Source organism: Cinclus cinclus, chromosome 22 (assembly GCF_963662255.1).
Source record: "Cinclus cinclus chromosome 22, bCinCin1.1, whole genome shotgun sequence".
In the NCBI taxonomy this organism is placed as follows: domain Eukaryota; kingdom Metazoa; phylum Chordata; class Aves; order Passeriformes; family Cinclidae; genus Cinclus; species Cinclus cinclus.
Genome location: NC_085067.1, coordinates 3,404,592 through 3,426,228, shown reverse-complemented (window position 1 = coordinate 3,426,228; position 21,637 = coordinate 3,404,592). Strand labels below are relative to the sequence as shown.

General features: G+C 42.9%; 1 protein-coding gene across 1 annotated transcript; it reads left to right on the top strand.

Annotated features, from left to right (window-relative positions):
* The first annotated feature begins 2,262 nt into the window (after window positions 1-2,262).
* On the top strand, window positions 2,263-10,670 carry TRPV1 (transient receptor potential cation channel subfamily V member 1). Its single transcript, XM_062506861.1, has 15 exons — window positions 2,263-2,564; window positions 3,112-3,278; window positions 3,569-3,721; window positions 4,089-4,229; window positions 4,689-4,987; window positions 5,597-5,773; window positions 5,959-6,123; window positions 6,410-6,505; window positions 6,826-6,896; window positions 7,303-7,468; window positions 8,190-8,256; window positions 8,666-8,982; window positions 9,554-9,681; window positions 9,930-10,045; window positions 10,501-10,670. Exons 1-15 carry the CDS (start codon window positions 2,263-2,265, stop codon window positions 10,668-10,670), a joined length of 2,535 nt encoding a protein of 844 aa, XP_062362845.1.
* Window positions 10,671-21,637: the final 10,967 nt, after the last annotated feature.

Genomic DNA, 21,637 nt, shown 5'->3' with positions numbered 1-21,637 from the left:
TGGCACCAAATTCCTGTAGATCAGTGGGTGTTTACTGAGACTGGACTGTTTTTCAGAAGACAGGATTGTTTGTCAATATTTGTAAGTTCTGCATGTATATTTGAACAGCATGGTTGGTTATTTTCAAACTCTATTATTTGTGATGTGGTAAGGCATTCTATCCAAAATATTTGCTAATTTATTGTATCAGACTTTTGTGTACATGGGTTTCAAAGAGTTCAAGTATGTTGTGCATTTTTAAAATTAGATAATTCTTATTGTTTTGGGCTTTTTTAATCCACAGATTTGTGAAAGTTATTTCCCTTGTAATTTCATACTCATGAGGAAATGCAGCTTTGTCTTCATTTGTCTTTGTCAAATATATTACCAGCAGGGTTTAGGAAGGAAAGCACAGATAATGTAGGTTTGAGCAATTGCCAGGGAGACAGGATTGAGCCTATTCTGCACATTTATATTTATTCTGTGGAAAATAAGTGATCTGTAGCCACTCACTGATGTTTTTGGCTCAATCCACAAGACTTTAAATGAGACAAAAAATTAAAATTATGTATGACTGTATTCCCACTGTAATTTTTTCTGTATTTTATAGAACTGTTTTCATTTTTCACTGTAATAATAGTTCTACTGTAATTTTAGTATCTTGTTCCAAATAGAAATATTTTTATTTCTTATTTATAGGACAATTAAGTTAATAAGATATTATGTTATTCTTTCAGAGTGGTTGATTCTAAGGAGACAAAGAACTTGAAAGGTGAGCAAGTTAAATTGCAGTCATTAGTATTTTATCTGTGCTCTGCTGGTTTCCAGTAACCCTAAATGTGCAAGTTTGCAAATTGATGTTTTTCTTTACGTATATATTGAACAAAATTATAGAAAATGCAAATGACAACATTTTCTTTTCTGTCTTGCTTTCACAGAAAAATGTAGGTGACCCTTGATGTAAATATGAATTATTCCCACAGAACTGAAAATCCAGCTTTAATGCAGGTTTGCACACAACCCTCAGAATGGTTTTTTTGACTCTCATGAAGTGAAACAACCTAGAAGCATGTTCATGATGTTGTTCTCACATTGACTGTGCAGAGAAAATTACTGGCCACTCTAATGTGGTTTATAATATGAGGTTTTTAAAAGATCTAGTGACATTCCTATGCTCAAAGCAATATAGGATTTCAGAGCATGTGTCTCAGCCATCTGTGCAGCAGTTCAGATATGATGTGTTCCTGTCTCCACTGCTGGATTTTCAGAATATTTTGCATTCAGTAACACAAAGACAATATTTGATAAAAATGGGTTGATAAGAAACCAAACAAAAAAAAGGCAACCTGTTCTACCTTCAGCAGAGTGTGTTATCTTTGAGGGTGGGGAGGCCCTGGCTCAGGGTGCCCAGAGAAGCTGTGGCTGCCCCTGGATCCCTGGAAGTGTCCAAGGCCAGGCTGGGCAGGGCTTGGGATAGTGGAAGGAGTCCCTGCCCATGGCAGAGGGGTGGAATGAGGTGAGCTTTAAGGTCTCTTCCCACCTAAACCATTCTCTGATTCTGTGTTTGTTGCTTGTGTCAGGTTTTGTGTGGTTGTGAATCAGACAAGATCAACCCTGTGGTTGTTGCAGTCACATCTTATCTGTGGTAACCTCTCCCTCTCTGTTTCCGTGCCTCGTGTCTGAGGTGGCACTCATCTCTCAAGGATCACACACTCTAAATTCCATCAGGCACTGCCAGAACTCTGGCAAAACCCTTAAGGGATAATTTTCCTGGGTGCAGGAAGCCCTCTGTGCTCAGCATCCCAGAAATCTGTTTATGGCACAAGCAGGGCTTTTTTTCACATCCCTGATAGTATCATGAGAATGGTTTGTGGCACAAACCAGGCAGAAAGTAGAGAAGAAAAGCAGAGATTGTTGGGGTTTGAGATTGTTCAGGTTTTATCGATGACTGGAGGATGAGGCACTGGTTTTCAGCAGAGGTAGCTGAGGCTCAGCTCTGCAGTGAAATGAACAGGAAGATCTGGGATGCTCTGGTTTGCTTTCTCCATTCTGGAATGGGTAAGGGCAGTGGGAACAGGAACAAATGGAATAGAAGTAAAGACCTAGTAAACTGTTCTGGCTGTGGGCACAGTGAGAATGTGTCCATCTGCCTCATTTCTGGGATGAGAGCAGCCAGTCCGCTCCCTGCTGTTTCTGGAAAACATTCCTAGGTAAAAGGGGCTCATGACCCTGTAAATGCTGACTCAGGGTGTTGTATCCTTCCTCACAGTCTGCTGGCTCATTATGTCCTCCATTCTTGGGAAGATGAAGAAGTTTGGCAGTTTTGACATGGAGGAATCTGAAGTGACAGATGAACACACGGATGGGGAGGACTCTGTCCAGGAAACCCCTGACAACCCCCAGGGCCCACCCTGCACCAAGGTGCAGCCACCCAAAAGCAACATTTTTGCAAGACGGGGCCGCTTTGTGATGGGGGACAGTGACAAGGACATGGCTCCCATGGACTCCTTCTGCCAGATGGATCACCTGATGGCACCTTCTGTCATCAAATTCCATGTGAATTTGGAGAGGGGCAAACTTCACAAGTAAGTTTGCCTTGTGAGATTTGGTTGTAATGAGTATTTGACAACTCCAGGCCGTGGTTCTTAGAGCAGCATTTGTTCTCTCTGCTTGAGCATGACCATTTTTTCGGTTTCACTATTTTCTATGCCAAATTAAGGAGTGTTGCAACTGAAAGTGACAATAACTGTTGTCTCTTGGCATCTTTAAAAATCTCTATCTCCATGGATATTATGCCCAAAATTGGCAGTAGGCCTCAGCTCACTTGCTTGAGGCTGCTCAGTGAATGAACATGGCTCAGAGTGAGAACAAGGGGTTGCCTGGCTCCAGGCCTGCAGTTGCACTGCCAAACTTCAATGCCTCTTTGAAGACTTCTCAGCTTTTCAGCAACAGAGTCATAATTTTATCAGGAGAGTTGCTTGCAGACTCTGTTCTTTTAGTCTTTGCAGATGTACCTATTCTAATCTGCAGTGTTTACTACTCCACATGAGCAAATGAAGAACAGTGTTCTGGTAATTGATAAAAAGCCTTCTAAATATGTGTCTTTAGGTAACTGACATTTTCCCTTGTTAGGCTTCTATCTACAGATTCCATCACAGGCTGCTCAGAAAAAGCTTTCAAATTTTATGACCGCAGAAGGATCTTTGATGCTGTAGCCCAAGGCAACACAAAGGACCTCAGTGACCTGCTACTTTACCTTAATAGAACCTTCAAGCATCTCACAGATGAGGAGTTCAAAGGTACCCTTTAATATTACATACCTTGAGTTGCCCTCTTTTTCTTCCAGTAGTGCTCCTGAGATGAAAATATATAAAAAAAGATAATTATGTTACATGTCTGCAGGAGGTCTTTTAATAGCTCTATTGATTGGGCAACCCATTGATTGGAAGGTTACAGGAGCTGAAATTTTCTGTGAAACACTAAATGAGGTTTCTTGTCTTTTGAAAAGAGCCTCATTAATTCCTGCTTGCCTGAGTATAGATGGTGGGTTGTAATCACTTCTATATACCTGCAATTTTTTGTTTTACAGAGCCTGAAACTGGCAAAACCTGTTTACTGAAAGCCATGCTGAATCTACATGATGGGAAAAATGATACCATTCCCTTGCTACTGGATATTGCAAGAAAGACTGGAACTCTGAAGGAGTTTGTTAATGCAGAATATACTGACAACTATTACAAGGGTAAGAGAAACAGCTGCTAGAGTGAATGCTTAGGATGCTCTGGCTGAAATGGAGTCAGGCAGGGCCCTCAAAGTCTTGTGCATGAGGCCTTATGCACCCCAAAGTTCTGGTGTGTGATTGACAGTCTGTGCATTTGTACTGGGGCTGTGCCCTGTTAGGTGAAATATTCTGCCATTTTTGACATAGAATGATTTAATGGCATTCATTTGCTGTTTGTGTGGTTTTTTTTCCTGTTCAGTTCTAGAGCTTTTTAGCCTGCAGAACTCTCAGTTCCAGCATCTTACATGGAGCTGAGGGAACTGCAGTTCTGAAAGCTCTCAGTCTGTACTAAATGCTGATGATTTCTGTCTGATGAGTGTCTCTGTAGGCCAGACTGCTCTTCACATTGCCATCGAGAGGAGGAACATGTACCTGGTGAAGCTCCTGGTCCAGAATGGAGCAGATGTTCATGCCAGAGCCTGTGGGGAGTTCTTCAGGAAAATCAAAGGGAAATCTGGCTTTTATTTTGGTAGGAGTGAGCACAGTATGATCTTTATTGATGGAGTTGTCCTAGCAGCATCCCGAGCCCAAGCTGCTGAATAATCCTGTTTATGTGGGACTGGAGGCTCAGAAATACCAGATGGGCTTTTCCACCTTTAGGCCAAATATTCCCTCTCAAAGACTGAGCTTATAAAGAAACAGTTGGTAGCTGATGGTGTTCAGTGTGAGCCTAGTGTCAGCTTTCCTTTGTTCTGTCAGCACTGTATCCTTTGTAACCTGCTCCTGTCCTGGCAGGCTTTTTTTAAAGCAGCTGTGTTTCTGTGATGTAGTTAAACCAAAGGAAACCTTTTTTTAACAGTTATCACAAGAATTGGTGCTATTCCCTATAGAGAAATTAATCTTTTTCTCATGAAAACAATGTGATGTTTCTGTTTATGCACCTCTAGTACTGGGCTTTCTGACCACTCCTTCCCATTGCTTACCATAGGAGAGCTGCCTTTGTCCCTGGCTGCCTGCACCAACCAGCTCTGCATTGTGAAATTCCTCCTGGAGAATCCTTACCAAGCAGCCAACATTGCTGCTGAGGACTCCATGGGCAACATGGTCCTGCACACACTGGTGGAGATTGCAGATAACACCAAGGATAACACCAAGTTTGTAACCAAGATGTATAATAACATATTGATCCTTGGTGCCAAAATTAATCCCATCCTCAAGCTGGAAGAACTCACCAACAAGAAAGGGCTGACTCCTTTAACTCTGGCAGCCAAAACAGGGAAGATAGGGGTAGGTGAACAAAGGTGTTTGACTGTCCCATTGCTCTATCACATTACAGAGAGAGCGTGTAAAACATTTATGCAGAATGAATTTTAGGACTTTATTACTGGGGCCTTTTAGTTAAGAGGAACTGATGCTGCAGTTTAACTGCACAGTCCTTAAAGGCTACAAAGTGTGAGTGTGTCTGTGCCCAGCTGGTGTTATTCACACACCATTGGTATGCAAGGCAGCCCCAGAGGAAACAGAAAGTGGGTCTTTGATATTCTGATATCATCTGAATCACTGGAGCTCTTTTACTTTTGACAGGCTGATATAACTCATATTCTGGCAGTCCCCATTCCAAGTGACTGTACTCAGAGATGTGTAACATCTCTCCTTTTCTCTTGCAGAAGATACAGATAATACCAAGTTGTAAGAGGTGTTTGTATTTCCCCTCTCCCATCACACAGTGAGGAAATTAACTGTTTATTTCAGACTGAGATCTCTGCAGTGCTCCAGTGGTTTATCTTCAGCTCAGTTGAACTAGAGAGAAATTACCATTCCTGTGTTGTGGAGAGGCTGAGGAATGAGAAGTCCATTAGCACTGAAACATTGGTTGTATTGTTCTTTTGCAATTAGATTTTCGCTTACATCCTCAGACGGGAGATCAAAGATCCCGAGTGCAGACACTTGTCCAGGAAGTTCACTGAATGGGCCTATGGACCTGTCCACTCCTCTCTTTATGACCTGTCCTGTATAGACACCTGTGAGAAAAATTCAGTGCTTGAGATCCTTGCCTACAGCAGTGAGACACCAGTGAGTACTGCACCTCCTTGGCTGGGGCACACAGAGCATTTCCCTAATTTCCATGAAACAGCAACCTCCCACCCTGAGCTTAAGGGAACTAGAGGGATCATATTCCAAAGATTTATGTAATATGGGATTTTTCAAACTCCAGTATATTCCAGCCCTAGCAAAATTCTCCTTTTTCTCCTGCACAGAACCGTCATGAGATGCTGCTGGTGGAACCCCTTAACAGGCTGCTGCAAGACAAGTGGGACCGGTTTGTCAAGCACTTGTTTTACTTCAACTTCTTTGTCTACACCATACATATCACCATCCTCACTGCTGCTGCTTACTACAGGCCTGTACAGAAGAATGAAAAGGTACCTTACTCCTGTCAGGTGTCAGGGGAACCACCCATTGCATGATATCCCAAATTTACCTCCCATTTGAATGCCTGGCCTTGGCATCCAAATTTTCCCCTTTCCTAAAGGCAGGAGAGAGATTTGACCCTGCTTGCTTCCCAGTCTTGCCCTCTTGCTGCAGCACATTGAGAAACTTAACCACTCCCTGTTCCCTCAGAAATGGAGTTGCTTCCAGCTACTGGCAAGGCCAGATCTTTTCTATCTCCAGGTCTGCTGAATATATCTATTTTCCTGTCTTCTACAGCCTCCTTTCACCTTTGGTTACAGCACTGGGGAATATTTTCGAGTAACTGGAGAGATCCTGAGTGTACTGGGGGGCCTCTATTTTTTTTTCAGAGGGGTAAGATATTTGAAAATGTTCCTATTTTTTTGTTTGGGTAGGTGTAGGAGACAATCAATCAAGCTTTTCCTATTCATGAGCATTGGCTGCTTAGATAATCCATGTTTTAGTCAAGAGGTACAAATCATTTTCCTTGACCTGGTGTTACTGGAAGAGTCCACCGTATATCTTGCACCAGTGTTGGTTTATGAGCTGTTCTTGTAAGGTGTTTTATGGGTACCAACTCCCTGATACAGGGGTCAGTGCTTAGTTAATTAATTCTCAGGGATACTCAGTATTTCCTTGGTGCAAACCTGGTCTTTGCTCCCTTTCCTTTTCAGATCCAGTATTTCGTGCAGAGGCGCCCATCACTCAGGACACTGATAGTTGATGGCTACAGTGAGGTTCTTTTGTAAGCTCCAGTATCTTTGATTGCATCTCAGCCTGAAACAGATGAGTGTGTGGGATCTGTAGTTGAGGTTGAAGCCACCTGTAATAGGAGCTTTGCTGTAATTCCCTGGGTTTTTACAGTAGAGTTGCCAGTGGATATCACTGAACAAATGGGTCTGGATCAGTGACCTCCTGTGGAGATAAAACAAATTAAGTGTCTGAATGTTCAGTGTGTCACGCAGCAGAGTTAAGAATAGATCTCCAAGTGGGGCTTATGCATTATTTGTGCAGAAATCCTCCCATTGCTAAGGGAGATTTGCCTCTCCAAGGCCCTTTCTCTTGCCAGCTGGACAATCCCTTGTGCTGCTCTATTCCCAGCACCTATGACCACCTCAGTTCTCTGCATTCACACCACTCTTGTCTTCCAGCTTTGTCCACTCCCTGCTCCTGCTGAGCTCTGTGGTGCTCTACTTCTGTGGCCAGGAGCTCTATGTGGCATCCATGGTGTTCTCCTTGGCCCTGGGCTGGGCCAACATGCTTTACTACACCCGGGGCTTCCAGCAGATGGGAATTTACTCCGTCATGATCGCCAAGGTCAGTGCAGGGAGCAGCTGAGGAGGCAGCAGAGCCTCAGAGCAGGAATTTCTGCCAACAGCCCCATTTCCAGGGCACACCTGGCCATGTCTGCCTCTCATATTGACAATGCTAGCCTTTGTTATTATCTTCTGAGTGAAGTGATAAAATGTGATGTTGAAAAACCCCTTGCTCTTTACCTGTATGTTTTATAGCAGTCTTGATAGGATGATGACGATTATTATTATTTTTATTACCTGCCATGTTTCAAAATAACTATAATGGGGTAAGCATGGATGCAAGGAGACTGAGAACAGTGCAGGCTGCTCTGGTGTGAGATGGCCCAGCTTTCTACCAGTTGGAAATTTCTCCAGATATAGATAAAATGTTGCCAAACAGAACAATTAGCTAAGAGGCAGTAGCTGGCTAATAAACCTCTCTGTGATGTAGCCAGCCAGCCCAAGAGGGGAAGAAAGATGCAACGGTCTTTATGTGGTCTGTACTCATTAAGAGGAAACTGTTCCCATGTATGTGTTGCATGCATGTGTAAATTGTTCCTTGAATAAGAAAAAAATGTTTTCTATAGTCAAGTTTATTATCTCAGCTGGATAAACTACAGTTTAATGCATAAACAGCCAGTTCAGAGCAAATGCATTCTTGAGCCAAAGCAGTATATTTTACCAGCTTTTGTTGCAGTTTACATTCAAGTCCTAAAATCTTTTCATCTGTTTCCATGTTACAGATGATCCTTCGAGATTTATGTCGTTTCATGTTTGTCTATCTTGTATTCCTCTTGGGATTTTCTACAGGTAATATTATACTTGGAGTTACATTTTTTTCCCCCTTAAAGAATCTCAGAAAAGTTTGTTTTCTGAGTTGTTTAGGTTTTTTGTTCCCTAACAAATTAACCTAATTAAAAAAAAACAAACAAATCTCTTCCAAATAATGATTATTTGTAGTAATTTCATACAGCATTTCATCCCTGGGGTGCAAAGCTTAATGGAAAACAAGTCTTGCTTTTCTATGTGGAGAAAACTGAACCAGCACCTGCTAAGAGAGTACCAGTTCTGGGGAATATTTTATAGGACAATTTTTCTGGGGTCAGTGTGCTGTGGAGGGAATGTATGTTACCTTTCTGCTCGTTTTCATTGCTTGCAATGAACTTATGATCTCAAACTGTGTTTCCATTGTGTGACAGTAATTCTATTTTTTCCACAGCTGTGGTGACTTTGATTGAAGATGACAACGAGGGGCAGGAAACAAATGTCTCTGACTATGCCCGGTGCTGCCACGTGAAACGAGGCCGCACCTCCTACAACAGCCTCTACTACACCTGCCTGGAGCTCTTCAAGTTCACCATTGGCATGGGGGACCTGGAGTTCACAGAGAACTACAGGTTCAAATCTGTGTTTGTCATCCTGCTGGTGCTCTATGTCATCCTCACTTACATCCTCCTGCTCAACATGCTCATTGCACTGATGGGGGAGACTGTCAACAAAATTGCACAGGAGAGCAAGAGCATCTGGAAACTCCAGGTATGTTGGTTCTGTGAGGCTGCTGTCTTAAAAAAAAAAAAATGGTGTGGGGAGTCATAAGACATTTCAGAGAGACTCTTAGGAGCTGATGTGTCACTGCTTCTTTCTGACTCACCTGAACAGCTCCTAAAAAAAAAACATTAGTTCCTTTTCTATGTATATTTGATGTTTTGCCTAAGAAGATGTTCCCAGTGTTCCACAGATGTTCAGAATGTAAGAAAAGAAGTATTTTTGTAATTGGGCAAAATTATTTGGGCTTAGTATGATGGAAAATCCTAATCAGACCATGAAGAGAGAGTTTATGCAAGGGGAAAACCAAGGGGAACAGGAAAGCAAGGGAAATCAGTTTTTGTTGGAAGTAAGAAAAGGAACTTCATGGTTTTATTCACAGGGCAGTAATTCAGCATTTTCTGTGACATATTAACAAAGAGTGATGTTGCAGAGTTACAGAGTCTGCTCTAAGATGTTGACAATGATAAAAACTCAGGGTTTTTATAACAAAGACAGAATTCAGGATTTGTTTGACTTTGCTCAGCAGCCCCTCAGTGCTCTGCTTTCTCTTACCTGGCAGAGAGCCATCACAATCCTGGACATTGAGAACAGCTACTTGAACTGTCTGAGGCACTCATTCCGCTCTGGGAAGCAAGTCCTGGTGGGGATCACACCTGATGGCCAAGATGATTACAGATGGTGCTTCAGGTAACCTGTTTGTTTGTGTATCAAGCCAACAATCTTTTGTAGACAAACAACTTCAGGTATCTGTGGTGGGAAGCAGAACTTTCCTCCTGGAGCACTTTGAAGAGTAGAGCACTAATAATGTCTGCAATGGTCAGTTTAATGTGTTTTTTTGGGTCAGATCTGAGGCTTGAGAGGTGACAGTTTGTGGTATAAACTGATCCTGGAGATGCCTGGTGATCCTTAGAATAGATTTGTTGTTGTCTCTCCAGGGTTGATGAAGTGAACTGGTCCACGTGGAACACTAACCTGGGCATAATTAATGAAGACCCTGGGTACTCTGGGGACCTCCGACGAAATCCCAGTTTCTCCATTAAGCCTGGAAGAGGTGAGGCTTTCAGGGGCTCAAATCCTGGTGTGGGCTGCATTCTGGTGATAGCAGCAGTATGAATTAACTGATAGAGGGCAGTCAGTGCTATGCACTTACTGATAATGCAGTGACTGAGTTGATGGCATTTTCAGCCAGCACAAAATGCAATGGATGAAATGGGCTCATTGCTCACAGTTTGGCTCTCTGGAGTAAAAACCAAGGAGCTGCTTTGGAGACCCCAAACCCCAGAGTTTGGGAGCTCAGCATCCAGCACCAAAGCTAGATGTTTAACTCTGCAGTCAGTACTTGCCAACTGAAATATGGAAAACTTGTGGAACAGGATGGGGAAGAAAACCACAAAGTTCTTTCTTCCCACTTCTTTCTTCTTTCATCAGCTCCCTGTTCAAACCACTTGTATATTTTCTTCTGTTTCTGTGGAGGGGAAAAAAAATTAACCATTCCTTTCCTTTTAGTTTCAGGGAAGCACTGGAAAACATTGGTTCCACTTCTAAAAGATGGAGAGAAGAGGAGAGAAGAGCCTCACAAGCTGCCAGAAGAAGTCAAGTTAAAACCTGTTTTGGAGCCTTATTTTGAGCCAGAAGATTCTGAGGTGTTGAAAGAGTCAATTCCAAAGTCAGTCTAATTCTGGTTGTCTGTGCTGGTCCTCACAAGGAAGACAATAGAGCACTTCATGCACAGGAACAGGGACTTCTGGAAAAAAGTCAGAGGACTTGGGGAATTACCTTGTGCAAAGATTGATTTATTACACTAAGTGTGCTAAATAAACTATTTGTTGTTTAAGCTCATGTCTTCATGGCTATTTTTAGTACAACCTTCTGTCTGCTTTTAGAATCTCTTGTATTAAAAAATTATTTTTGTGAGCATGCCCAGGCCTTGATTTTGTGGCTTTGCTGCCTTCAAAACCAACCAACCAAATTATTATGACACTGGAAAAGCACTCATAAAAGAGCAGTAAAAGTCACCAAGGGCCCAGACAGATGTTCCTGTGGGGAAGGTTTCTTGTAAAGCAGATAAATAAATGGGGACATGGAAAGAATACAAAATCATTTTCTCATAACACAAGAACAAATACACTCTGTGAAATTTTAAAGGTTGAATAGCCAAAATCAATGAAATAAATGTTTCTTTTACATTGTCTGAGTAAACTCCAGAAATTCACAGTTATTTTACTGAAGCTAAAAGCTTAACAAGATCCCAAATTTGACATTTATTTAGATAACAGATGAACTTTGCTCAAAGTAAGAGATAGTGGTTATAGAGAATATATGTTTCAAAGGTCAGATGTATAACAATGTACAACAATAATAATCTTGAAATTAGAAAGTTTTTGTTCTTGACTTTGACAGCAACAGGGAAAAATCCGGTGCTGAAAATCCATCTGGCTGGATTTACAGAGAGAATCAGGAAAAATATCAAAGGGAAAATAGGCAGATGTTCTGAAAATACAGATGGAAGCCTTGGAAAGAGAGGAAAGAATAAGAGGAGCTTTGGCATCTTGAAAAATGAGTAGGCATATAAGAACTAAGGACAAGAAAAATTGTTTCATTGACAGCTGGCCCCATATTTCAGTGCTAGGCCACAGTGCAGCTGTGCTGGGCAGGAAAAGGTAAATAATTTTACCTTCTTTCCTTGTATCCCTAAAGCATTTGGAGGTAAAACCCTTTAACACACCCCCAGAGTGCACACACTACACTCCCTGAGTCAACAAGGTGTGACTTCAGCTGTTCCTGGGGTTTCACCTGAAGTACAGGTAATTTTTATCAATAAATCTTGTAATTTTACTGCATTTACTAAAATACTGCTTTTAAAGAGAAGCAGGAAGTAGGTTTGTATACAGGCTGCCCTGTGAGATGAAATTTTGGGTTGTGTAACATCACTTCTTTTACTGGAGTCCAGATTTCTCACTGTGGTCCTTTCTCATGGGGCACTACAGAATATATTTCAAGGAAATCTTCAAACATCCAGCTGCTTTATTTGAAATGGTAGCACCATCTAGAGGACTAATAATTCTTGTTCCTTTGGTTAGCATCTCTCAGGACAAATGTAATTTTATTTTCACAGTAAGGTATAACTTTAAAACTGACAAAGGATTTGAAAGAAGTGCTTGAAAATAGTCAGAATTTGATGTGGAAATAATTGGAATTTAATAGTACTGGTGGACAAGGAAGCCACGGAAGATGTTTAAAGTAGGTGTGTTCAGTTTCATATCTCTAAACCCTTGGTAGCATTCTCTAGATGCCTCTCAAGGCTTCATTATGCTCCATTCTGAACATGGCAAGAGACAATCCACATGTAAAACAAGCACAACTGAGTAAGCCAGACAAGCTGAGACAGTGAAATAATTTATTATTTTAACTACTAAGAATAAACATAGAAAGGAGCTGACCAGAAAGATATAGTTGGTTGTCTCCATGCTTTTTGTGCCATGGCAAATTTATGCTTGGAAGGACACCAGGATTATGATATAGCTGGAAAACATTCATGAGTTTTCTGTTTTCCCTGGGAGGAATCCATTTTTCATAATTACCAGCCTGGGCAGGGACTTAGTCCATTGCTTAAAGTCCACCCTGATTTGCATCAAGAGCTGTCCAGAGGGGTTGATCATTGCCCTGGGTAGTCTGAACACATTCTACACCTCTGCCTTCCTGTCCCTTCCTGCTCCAAAAAGGTCACAAAGGCTGCAAAGGATTCCTAAAAATCAGAAGTGCTGAAATTCAGGCTTAAAACATACATCAGAATGATGCTGTGGTTAAGAATATAAATGCCCTATATTTGTGGGATAGGGTGGTGCTGGTGGGGTTTTTGGTTGCATTTCTAAAATCCCTTAATCTTCTCTGGGAAGCAAACAAAATTATCCCACTCTTTTGGAGAGAGTTATTACCAAGCCCTCAGAATTTCCAGCTAAATCATCAGTTCCTGCAATGTGCACAGATTTATTTCCCACAGATGGGGAGGTTCAGCTTGGCAGTGACTCCAATTCAGGAGGTGTTTGTCCTTTAGGAATATCTCTGCCAGGACCAGCACCTTTCTGTTCCCACTGCTGACACCTCCACTGAGGAGGAGCATGGCCTTGCAATAAATGATTTTTATTTGGGTTGTTTTGTGGAGGTTCTGCTCACCTTGACATATTTTGCAGGTCTCAAAAAAGTCTTTTAGTTTGAAGTTTTTGTAATTATTTCACGCTGAACAAGGCTAGAAGCAGCACATGGCTCCTGTGCTGTTCTTTGAGGCTTGTAGGTGGTAAAAATCTGTCTTCTCACAGTTATTAATTCCATTAATTTGTGTCTACACTTAATAGGAGATTATCAGGTTGGACAGCTGTATATAAATACACACATACAGATATATAACCCTCAGCTTCCAATAACTACAGTGGAACTGGAGCAAGAGAAATGGAGGGTGTTGATGTATTCACCTCCCATCAGAGGGTGACAGCTGTAATTAGCAATGACTGCAAAAGTGTGTGGGATGGAGACAGCAGGAAGGGGTGAGCTGGGCTGAGCTCCCCGGGGAGGTGAGAAGGGATCCATGAACATGTGGAGAAACAAAAACACAGACTCAGTATTGAGAGCATTTCCATACCTGAGATGCAAGTGGTCAAGTCAGCCATGAAAACTGAGCTGCTGTGCCTTTCAAACTCCAGTAATTCCTGAATTATTGAGAAAAACACACACCCTGCCTGAAAACCTTGGAGCCACACGTCCTGTTGTTCATGTGCCCTCTGCCACAGCTGCACTGGACTCTGAATCACCCCTGTTCTAATGAAGTACAAATGTTAATTCCTTCTGAGGCAGCTTTTAGTGGGCCCACAAGAGCACTCCCCCACCATGTGTGGGGCTGCTGCTGTTCCCCTGGCCCCAGGACAGCCCCTCTCCCTCTGATGCCACTGTCCTGCTTTGCTGCCTCTGCTCAAATTAATGGCACACAATCAGATTTATTTGCCAAACACCAGCTCATTCTGTCACTCTTCTGTGGCCTGGATATCAGACTCACTCAAGGATCTTTGCTGGAGGCGTCATTACTCAAATACTCAAAACCCCACAAGGTGTGTGCTCAGCAGGTGCTGCTGTGCTACAAAACACCCTGCCAAGCCCCCATCTTTAAGGGATAAATACAGTGCACTCAGCTTCTGAGGCCTGAAGTTTTCAGAATCCCATCCCAGGAATTTTACAGCGTTTTTGTGCAGTCTTGTAGTAAACATTACAATCTCCAAAAAAATCCATTAAAAATCCGAGGCAAGCTGGGCATAGGGCAGTGTCTTGGGTATTTGAGACCAGCTTGCAGGCCTTAGAGAGAATTCTCTTGCAGTGAAAGATGCTTCTTACAAGTCTCCATGTGTGTTCCATTGGGCACAGGATTTACCAGGCCTGGGGAGGAAGAGGATTTCATTGATGCTGCCAGATGCAGGGCAGACACCCTGGGTCCTCTTGATGTGGTTCTAGGGCTCTGAAGTGCTTCCCATCACCCACACCATGCAGGCTGGGATTGCTTTTCACTCTGGAGAAAACATGGACCCAATATCTCCTGCAGCAGATGTTAATCTTCAAAATACATGGTGGGGAGCACTTATTTCTCAGGGAAGGAGGAGAAATCAACCAGCTGAGCTCACTGGACTTCTCTCCTCCTGCTGTGTTCGTGATGCTGTGGCTCCATTTCCATTATTAACATTCCTTGTTTCCGTATGCAGGGCATGAGTGGGCATGAGGAGACGCCAGCATTCACAGGATCATCGAGTTTTTTCAGGCTCCATCATCACCCAGAGCTGTGTTCCTCAGTCATTGCTATAATCAGCCTCTAAAATCAACATTTTAGTCACCTGGATGTTGGTATGAAAGGTGGAATTGCCCTGTCAGGCAGCAGGATCAGCTCCCAATTACAGGAACTGGAGGAAGTGTCCAACTCACTGGGCCAGAAAGAGCAGTTTCCAGCCACGTTACCAAGTTCAAGTCACTTCTTTCCAAGCTGACAGAGGAGGTTTAACCCAGGTAGTTCCTCTTTTTCCAGAGGAGAATGCGGATAATGAACCACCCAGGGAAAAGGGAGCCTCAGTTCCTGTTAGTCAGAGGGGGAAAGCCTGGAGTGTTTCATGGGCAAAGAGGAACACACAAGGAACACAGCATCCTTCATCACCAGATACAGGAGTTTAGGGCTGGAAATAGGTAAAGTTTTCTCTAGAGGATGATTTTAAAGGACAGATGGAAACAGCTGTTTTTGAAACCTGCACCGAATAACTGAAAACTGAGAGAGGAGATGATTTGCATACTAAAAGGGATTTTAATTAGAGTAATAGGGTGAAACTGAGGAAGGGAAAATGTATCCTGAAAAGGTGCTGGGGCACATATGATACAAGTCTACCCAAAGAATTCCCTTTGGAATCTTTGGAAATTTCATACACCAGCCCCTGGATGCAGATTTATTCAGTGCCCTCCTGACTGCAGTAATGAGAGACCTGCAGGTTTCAGAGCTCTTGTTTCAGGGACCCAAAGCATCTGAGGATTTATTTCAACTGGAAGATGTTCACCTTCAATTCTGCTTCATTTATTTGCTAGAAAGAACTTGACAAAAAGTGGAAGGGGCCTGCAGGTTTGTTATAGCTCCTGAGCATTTCACATGCTGCTGCAGCTGATACAAAGTTTAGCTGTCAATTTAAGGCCCGAATTTTTGTTCCACTCATGGTTTTTACAGGTCTAAACAGATCTTTGGAGAGGGAATGGAAATGAACCATTCTCAGGATTTAGATGGATGAGAGATAAAAATATCTCCATTCTAAAAAGGGAGATTTGATGTTTTTAAAAATCGAATGACTGAACCATTAGTTCAACCTGAATTTCTTATAACATGGAAGTTCCTCTCCAGTTTTGGTGCTCACCCTCCAAAAACGACTTGAGTTAAGCAGTGGCAGAACAAACTTGAGCAAAAAAAAAAAAAAAAAAAAAGCAGCATTTAGGTGGGGCCACGCTTTCCTCATGTGTATTCCTTGAGGCATTTTCATGTTGCCTCATTCCCCAGCACTGCTCAGCGTTACCAGAAACTCTGCACCACAACTGAACATTCCCAAACTCAGCCTGAAACAGATGCAGAACAGCCCTGACCTATTTGGGAGTGTGAGGCTCAGTGGCCAAGAGAGGTCTTTGCTTTGGGAGACCTCTCTGAGCTGGGATGTGTCACACAGGAGGCTTGGCTCCCTCAGCCAAGAGCCAATTGCAGGAAAAGGTTCTTCTCTCCTGTTCTTAAAACTGGTTTTATTTTTTCCTCCAAAGATTTTATGGTCTTTTGAGCCTCCCCTCTGCCTGTGCCCAGCCTGTGACCCACAGCACCAGCAGCAGGACATGCTCACAGGACAGGGACAAGAGGAGCAGCCACCCCCCTGCACATCTGGACCTGCACATCTGTACAGTGAGGGCTGGCAAAGGCCTCTGTAGGTTTGGGCTGTTAGTTTTTGTCTCAGGAGTGGCAGGGGACATTGAGAGCAGCACAAATGCAGGAAAACACACTGGGGAAAAAAATAAACCAATTCTTTCCATTCCTTATCATGCTTAGGTAGCTCTGACACCTTGCCTGGAGAAGGGATAACTGTGTCCTGAAGTCTAATATTGATACCACTTACATAAAGTGGATTTTTACTGCACTTATTTCAACTTAATAATGATTGAGCCCCTCCCTACATAGGGAATTGGCCACAGATTGGGAATTAGGGAGATGCAGGTGCAAGTGAGCACTCTGTCAGGTAGGGAGAGGGTATAATAAGGGAGGAAGGGAGGTAGCTTTGGGATCTGTGGTTGGGGGGAGTGGCTAAAAGTTGGGATATATGATCTGGCTTTAATCTGCTTTTCTGTTCCCTTAATGTGAGCCCTGGCTAGGATGCAGCAGAGCACCGCTCAAATGCAGAATAAAAATGTTCCTCTTCCCTGCTGCAGAAAGGAAAACAACAGCAGAGACAGGCTGAGGAGTGTCATGAGTGGAGCTGCTCACCTTGCTGAGCATGACTCTCAGGGCAGCAGCTGGAATTGGTGCAAGAAATGTAGTTTGGAAGAATAGGAAATAATTAGGATAACAGTTTGTTTTTTTTTTTTTTTTTCCCAAGCAGAAAGAATAAGCTGCACATAAGTGCCACAGTTGCAGTTGATGGAGGCTTCAGCAAACCTTCTCCATCCCCTTGTGCATGGGACTGTTCTGTTCTGGCAGGGATCTTTGGGAATCACATATCCAGGTATGGGTGCTGTGCAAAAGTACATCACAGCATTGCTAAAGAGCTGTGACTTGTCCCTGCAGCCCAGACTGCACTAACTGGTAAGAGATATCCCAGTATTTTCCTGGAATGATTTCCCACAAGGCTGTCTCCTGATAGGTGATAGTCACACACTTACAGGCTAATTCATTCTCCTGTTGCTCAGCTGCATAAAGCAGCCTCTTATCTCGCGATTTATGAGCATAATGTACAAATATTTGCAAGTGCTACTCAGTTGTCTGGAGAGGTGTGAAAAGCTCTTTTTGTAGCAGCACAGAGGTGACCTCAGGACAAGTTTAACTCCGAGGGGAGGGGTGGGGAGAGCACAGTGAAAAATCATGGAGGACTCCTGTGAATCAATTAAACACTATACTCAGGGGAAGTGGGCTGCTACTGGTATGCTCAGTGTTTTAATTCTCGTATTTTGGATTATTTTTAAGGAGTTTGGGGAATGGAATGATGGTAACAAGTAATTTACAATTATTCTTGATGTTGCCCAAGGTCAGAAATGCATTTAGATGGTGGTGTTTCCCCTTAGTGATTCTGTTAGGGTACTGAAAATCACAGAATTAAATATAAAATCTGAATAACTTCTAATGTGAATTTGCCTGGGATGGTGTCCTGTATCAGCAGAAGAGCAAATGCAGCTCTGACTTGCTGATGTCAGATGGAAAAATCTCCAAATGCTCATTCCCTCCCATCTGGGGTTTCCTTCATCTTGTTCATTTTGGTTTCTACTAAGTCTAACACTTGCTAGGAAAACAAAATAATGCCACATAGGGCTTCTGCTGCTTATTTGTACTGTACCAACTGTTCAAAGCCAAAATTTTCAAGTCATTTTTGATAGGAGATGTACATTATTAATGTTCTTGACCCTTATGGCATCTCTTCAGTCACTGAAGCAGCCGGTGAGTGCTGTAAAACTTTATAAAATGGTCATGGTCATGACAGTGCCTCTTGCAAAACCCTCCACGGCTCCTGAAAAATGCTGCCTTGTCAGAAAAATCAGGGTGGAGCAGGGAACAAAAAGGCTGAGCAGGTTAATGATTAAAACCGGAAGAAAATGTTTGCAGAGATGTGACTGACTGTAGCTCCTCTCATTTCCTGGCTTTCAAGTCTGTCCTCACAAGCAGCCCAGCTCAGGCTCACAGCACCCCAAAATTCTGTTTTCAGGGTAATCAGCCAGAAACAGGCAGGACTCCTGCTCCCTAAATCTGAGAGCTGCAGATGAGAGGGCTCAGGGGCTCAAGGAGCAGCTGTTCACTGGGCAGGCAGGATGGAGAGGAGCTGCTGTGTGTGAACTGTTCACAGCCCCTGCACCTTTCCATGGGCAGGCTGGGAGCAGGGCTCTGCCTCTCTTGCAGCTTGTCCTAGCTTTTCCTCTCTGGATAAGTGCCACAACAGTATAAATAGGCCTTGCTGCTAGGTCCTGTGTTCTGCTAAATCACACAGATCTGGGTGCTTTCAGATATAGTGGCTTTCTAAATTCAAAGTCCTGCTCGCTTGCCAAACTCATTTTCGCTCCTTAGCAAAAGGATTTCTGTGACTGTGGTTGAGCAGAGGTAAAGCAAGAATCCTCAAATGCACCTTCACCCAAATTTCATGTGGCTTTGCCTATTTCCATCCTCAGAGTGATTTCATTTAAACAGTTTCTCACAGCTTGTGTTGAGAACCAAGCTGGTGCTTTCCCAGGCAGGAGGGAATGGCAGGATCCAGTCCTTATCCCAGGTCCTTACACCAGCAGCTAAAAGACCATCAAATCAGCTGCCTCTGGGTTGTCACAGTTTAGCTCGGGTGTTTGGCAGGATGTGAACAACATTTCCTGGCACAGGGTTTGGAGCAGAGCAGGAATTTGTGTCAGGCAGAGCTGGATGTGTGCAGAGCACCTCCAACCGAAGGGATCCCCAGTGCCAAATCCAACCAGCCTGGGCAGAGCCCCTTTCCCCACGCAGCTCCTGGGGAGCTGATTCATGACCAGGAACTGTGCAGTGCTGCTGGCATTTCACACAAGGTCTGAGGCAAATGTAATACCCAGCAGACCTGTTTTTAAAGATACTTTATGATCAGGAGGAGTTTACCTTAAGTTTGTGGATGTATTTTATTGCCATAATCTTTGGATTAAAATGTCTATGTTGTAGTATCCAAAAATATTTTGGTTTTACTTCCAAATTTTTATCTACTTCCTAACAAAAATACCACCCAAACTTGTTTCTTTTTTTGCCCTTGTCTGCCAAAAAGAATTCTGAAAGCTGAAAAAAGATTCCTGTTTTGCTGCCTACATAGTTCCTCTTAAACTCCCCTCTAATAATTAAGTCAAGACCAGCAGCTGTAAATACACCTTGCAGGTCTGGCTAGACATAGGAGTTTTTCACATCCTATTTCTGGTGATAATGCAAAGACTCTATAAAAAGAGCAGAGGAACTTATGGCCACTCTTTTGGTATGGCCCAGACCAGTATTCTGCATTCACCATTCCTCAACAGCTCCAAAGTAGAAAAGCTGAGAAAAGCCATTACCTATCACAGGGGTGTGAAACCCAACTGGTTGTGTTCCCATATTCATTAAAAACTTTTACAGGTAGGGAAAAATTAAAACACACCCGCCACCTTTTCCCTGACAGCACTGTGAAAGTGTAAGGTTTGCTGATGTAGTTTGTAAGTTTTTTGAAATAACAGCAAAAATTTTTGCTTGCTGGAGCACTTAGGATAATTTCCTTGTTTCTGCTTTCTGCCTTTTGAGTAGGTCCATGCTATGTAATAAACTGAGCATGACATAAAGGTGTCATTTAGAACCCAAATGCAGGTGCATAACCAATTTCCTTAGCAAACAGCGTGTAAACTGCAGAGCAGTGATTGTCTGAGATACCCCACTGCTGCCATGAAGTCACCTGGGAGCAACTCAGCTTTAGTAACACTCCAGTGTGTAATTATTACCTGTGTGTCATCCCATTCTGGCAGCTCTGAAGTCAAGAGTTGTTGCCTGGCCAGTTTCTCCCTGCTCCCTAATTTCAGATGGAGCAAACCCCGGACGGCCGCGCTTCCTCGGCGCTTCCCTGGCTCTGCTTCCCAGCTGAGCACACTGGATGCCTGGAGCAGGGTGGTTTTGTGTTTTTAGGATAGTCTGGAGCCTGAATGTTGTTTTGCTCCTTTGGCAGATGAGTTTTGGATGTTGTCAGTGGGGCCTTGCTTTGATTTTCGCCGCCCGGGTCCATCCACGCCGACATGGAGGTGTTGTGAGCAGGGTGAGTGCTCTGGGGTTGTTTGGGTGTGATGCTTCTGGAGAGAGGGAGATCTCCCAGAGACAAAGGTGGAACCCATCCTTCACACAGAGAATGTGTTGCTGTTGTGCTTGTTTCTGTTTTTCTAGTCTATAAATGGCTCTCCTGAGCTTTGCCACATTATTTCCTCGGGTATTCAGGAGTGAAGAAGGACAGGCCTAATTTAATTTGTGTTTGTCAGCCTGGAATACTGTTGCACTTCCTAATTCCTGTGCCAAGGGGATCCAAAATATCATACAAGCAAAATTTTAATACATTTATCATCTTCCACCAAAAATTTCAGCTACTGTAGTGACCACTGAAAGTCAAATATAAGTGATAGAATAAGTTATTTCAAATCAGAAAAACTCTTTATTTAGTTCAGAAATAGACAGGTAAATAATCTAAAATAATTTTTCCTCAGGAAAAAAATGTTGTTTTATGGAGTTTTGTTTTAAATTCCTGTTAGGAGAAACCTTCATAGGAAAGTAAAAAAAAAAAAAAAAAAAAAAACCAAGAGCGTTTTTGGTGGCACCTGAAGTCTATGAATGCCCCCAAAAGTTTAAAAATCTTACAGACAGATGAAGCTCTTCATATCAAGTGTAACTTTCTGCTGATACGACTCATAAATAATGCAGAAAAGTCAGAATGAAGATTTATCAGCTTTCCTCTTGGGGAGGGGATTTATTTTTTATGGATCAGTAAGAATCAGGTTGTAGGTGCTGGAAAGTGCCGTGGTCTGTTCCGAGGAGCCTGTGAATGAAACAACTCTTGGAAGTCACTTCCCCTCCTCTGCCCCCAGGGAAAGGGAGCCCTTTGTGCCACATCACAGCTGAGTGTTTCTTCTGATTTGTAGGATTCTCTCTTTAGCCGCTTCATATAAACTGCTACTGAGATATAAAGATACAGGTATGTGTGATTTTTCTTGCTCTCAGATAAGCAGAGGGTGAGTCTGTGATAATGTGTAGCAATGGCAGAATCCCATTCACCATCACAAATAAATTCCCTTTCCTTACCCTCGGCACACTAGAGGTCAGATACCAACTCCTCAGGTTGCTTTCAGAGTAATTCTTAATGCTATAAGTCAATGCAGGGTTTTTGTCTTG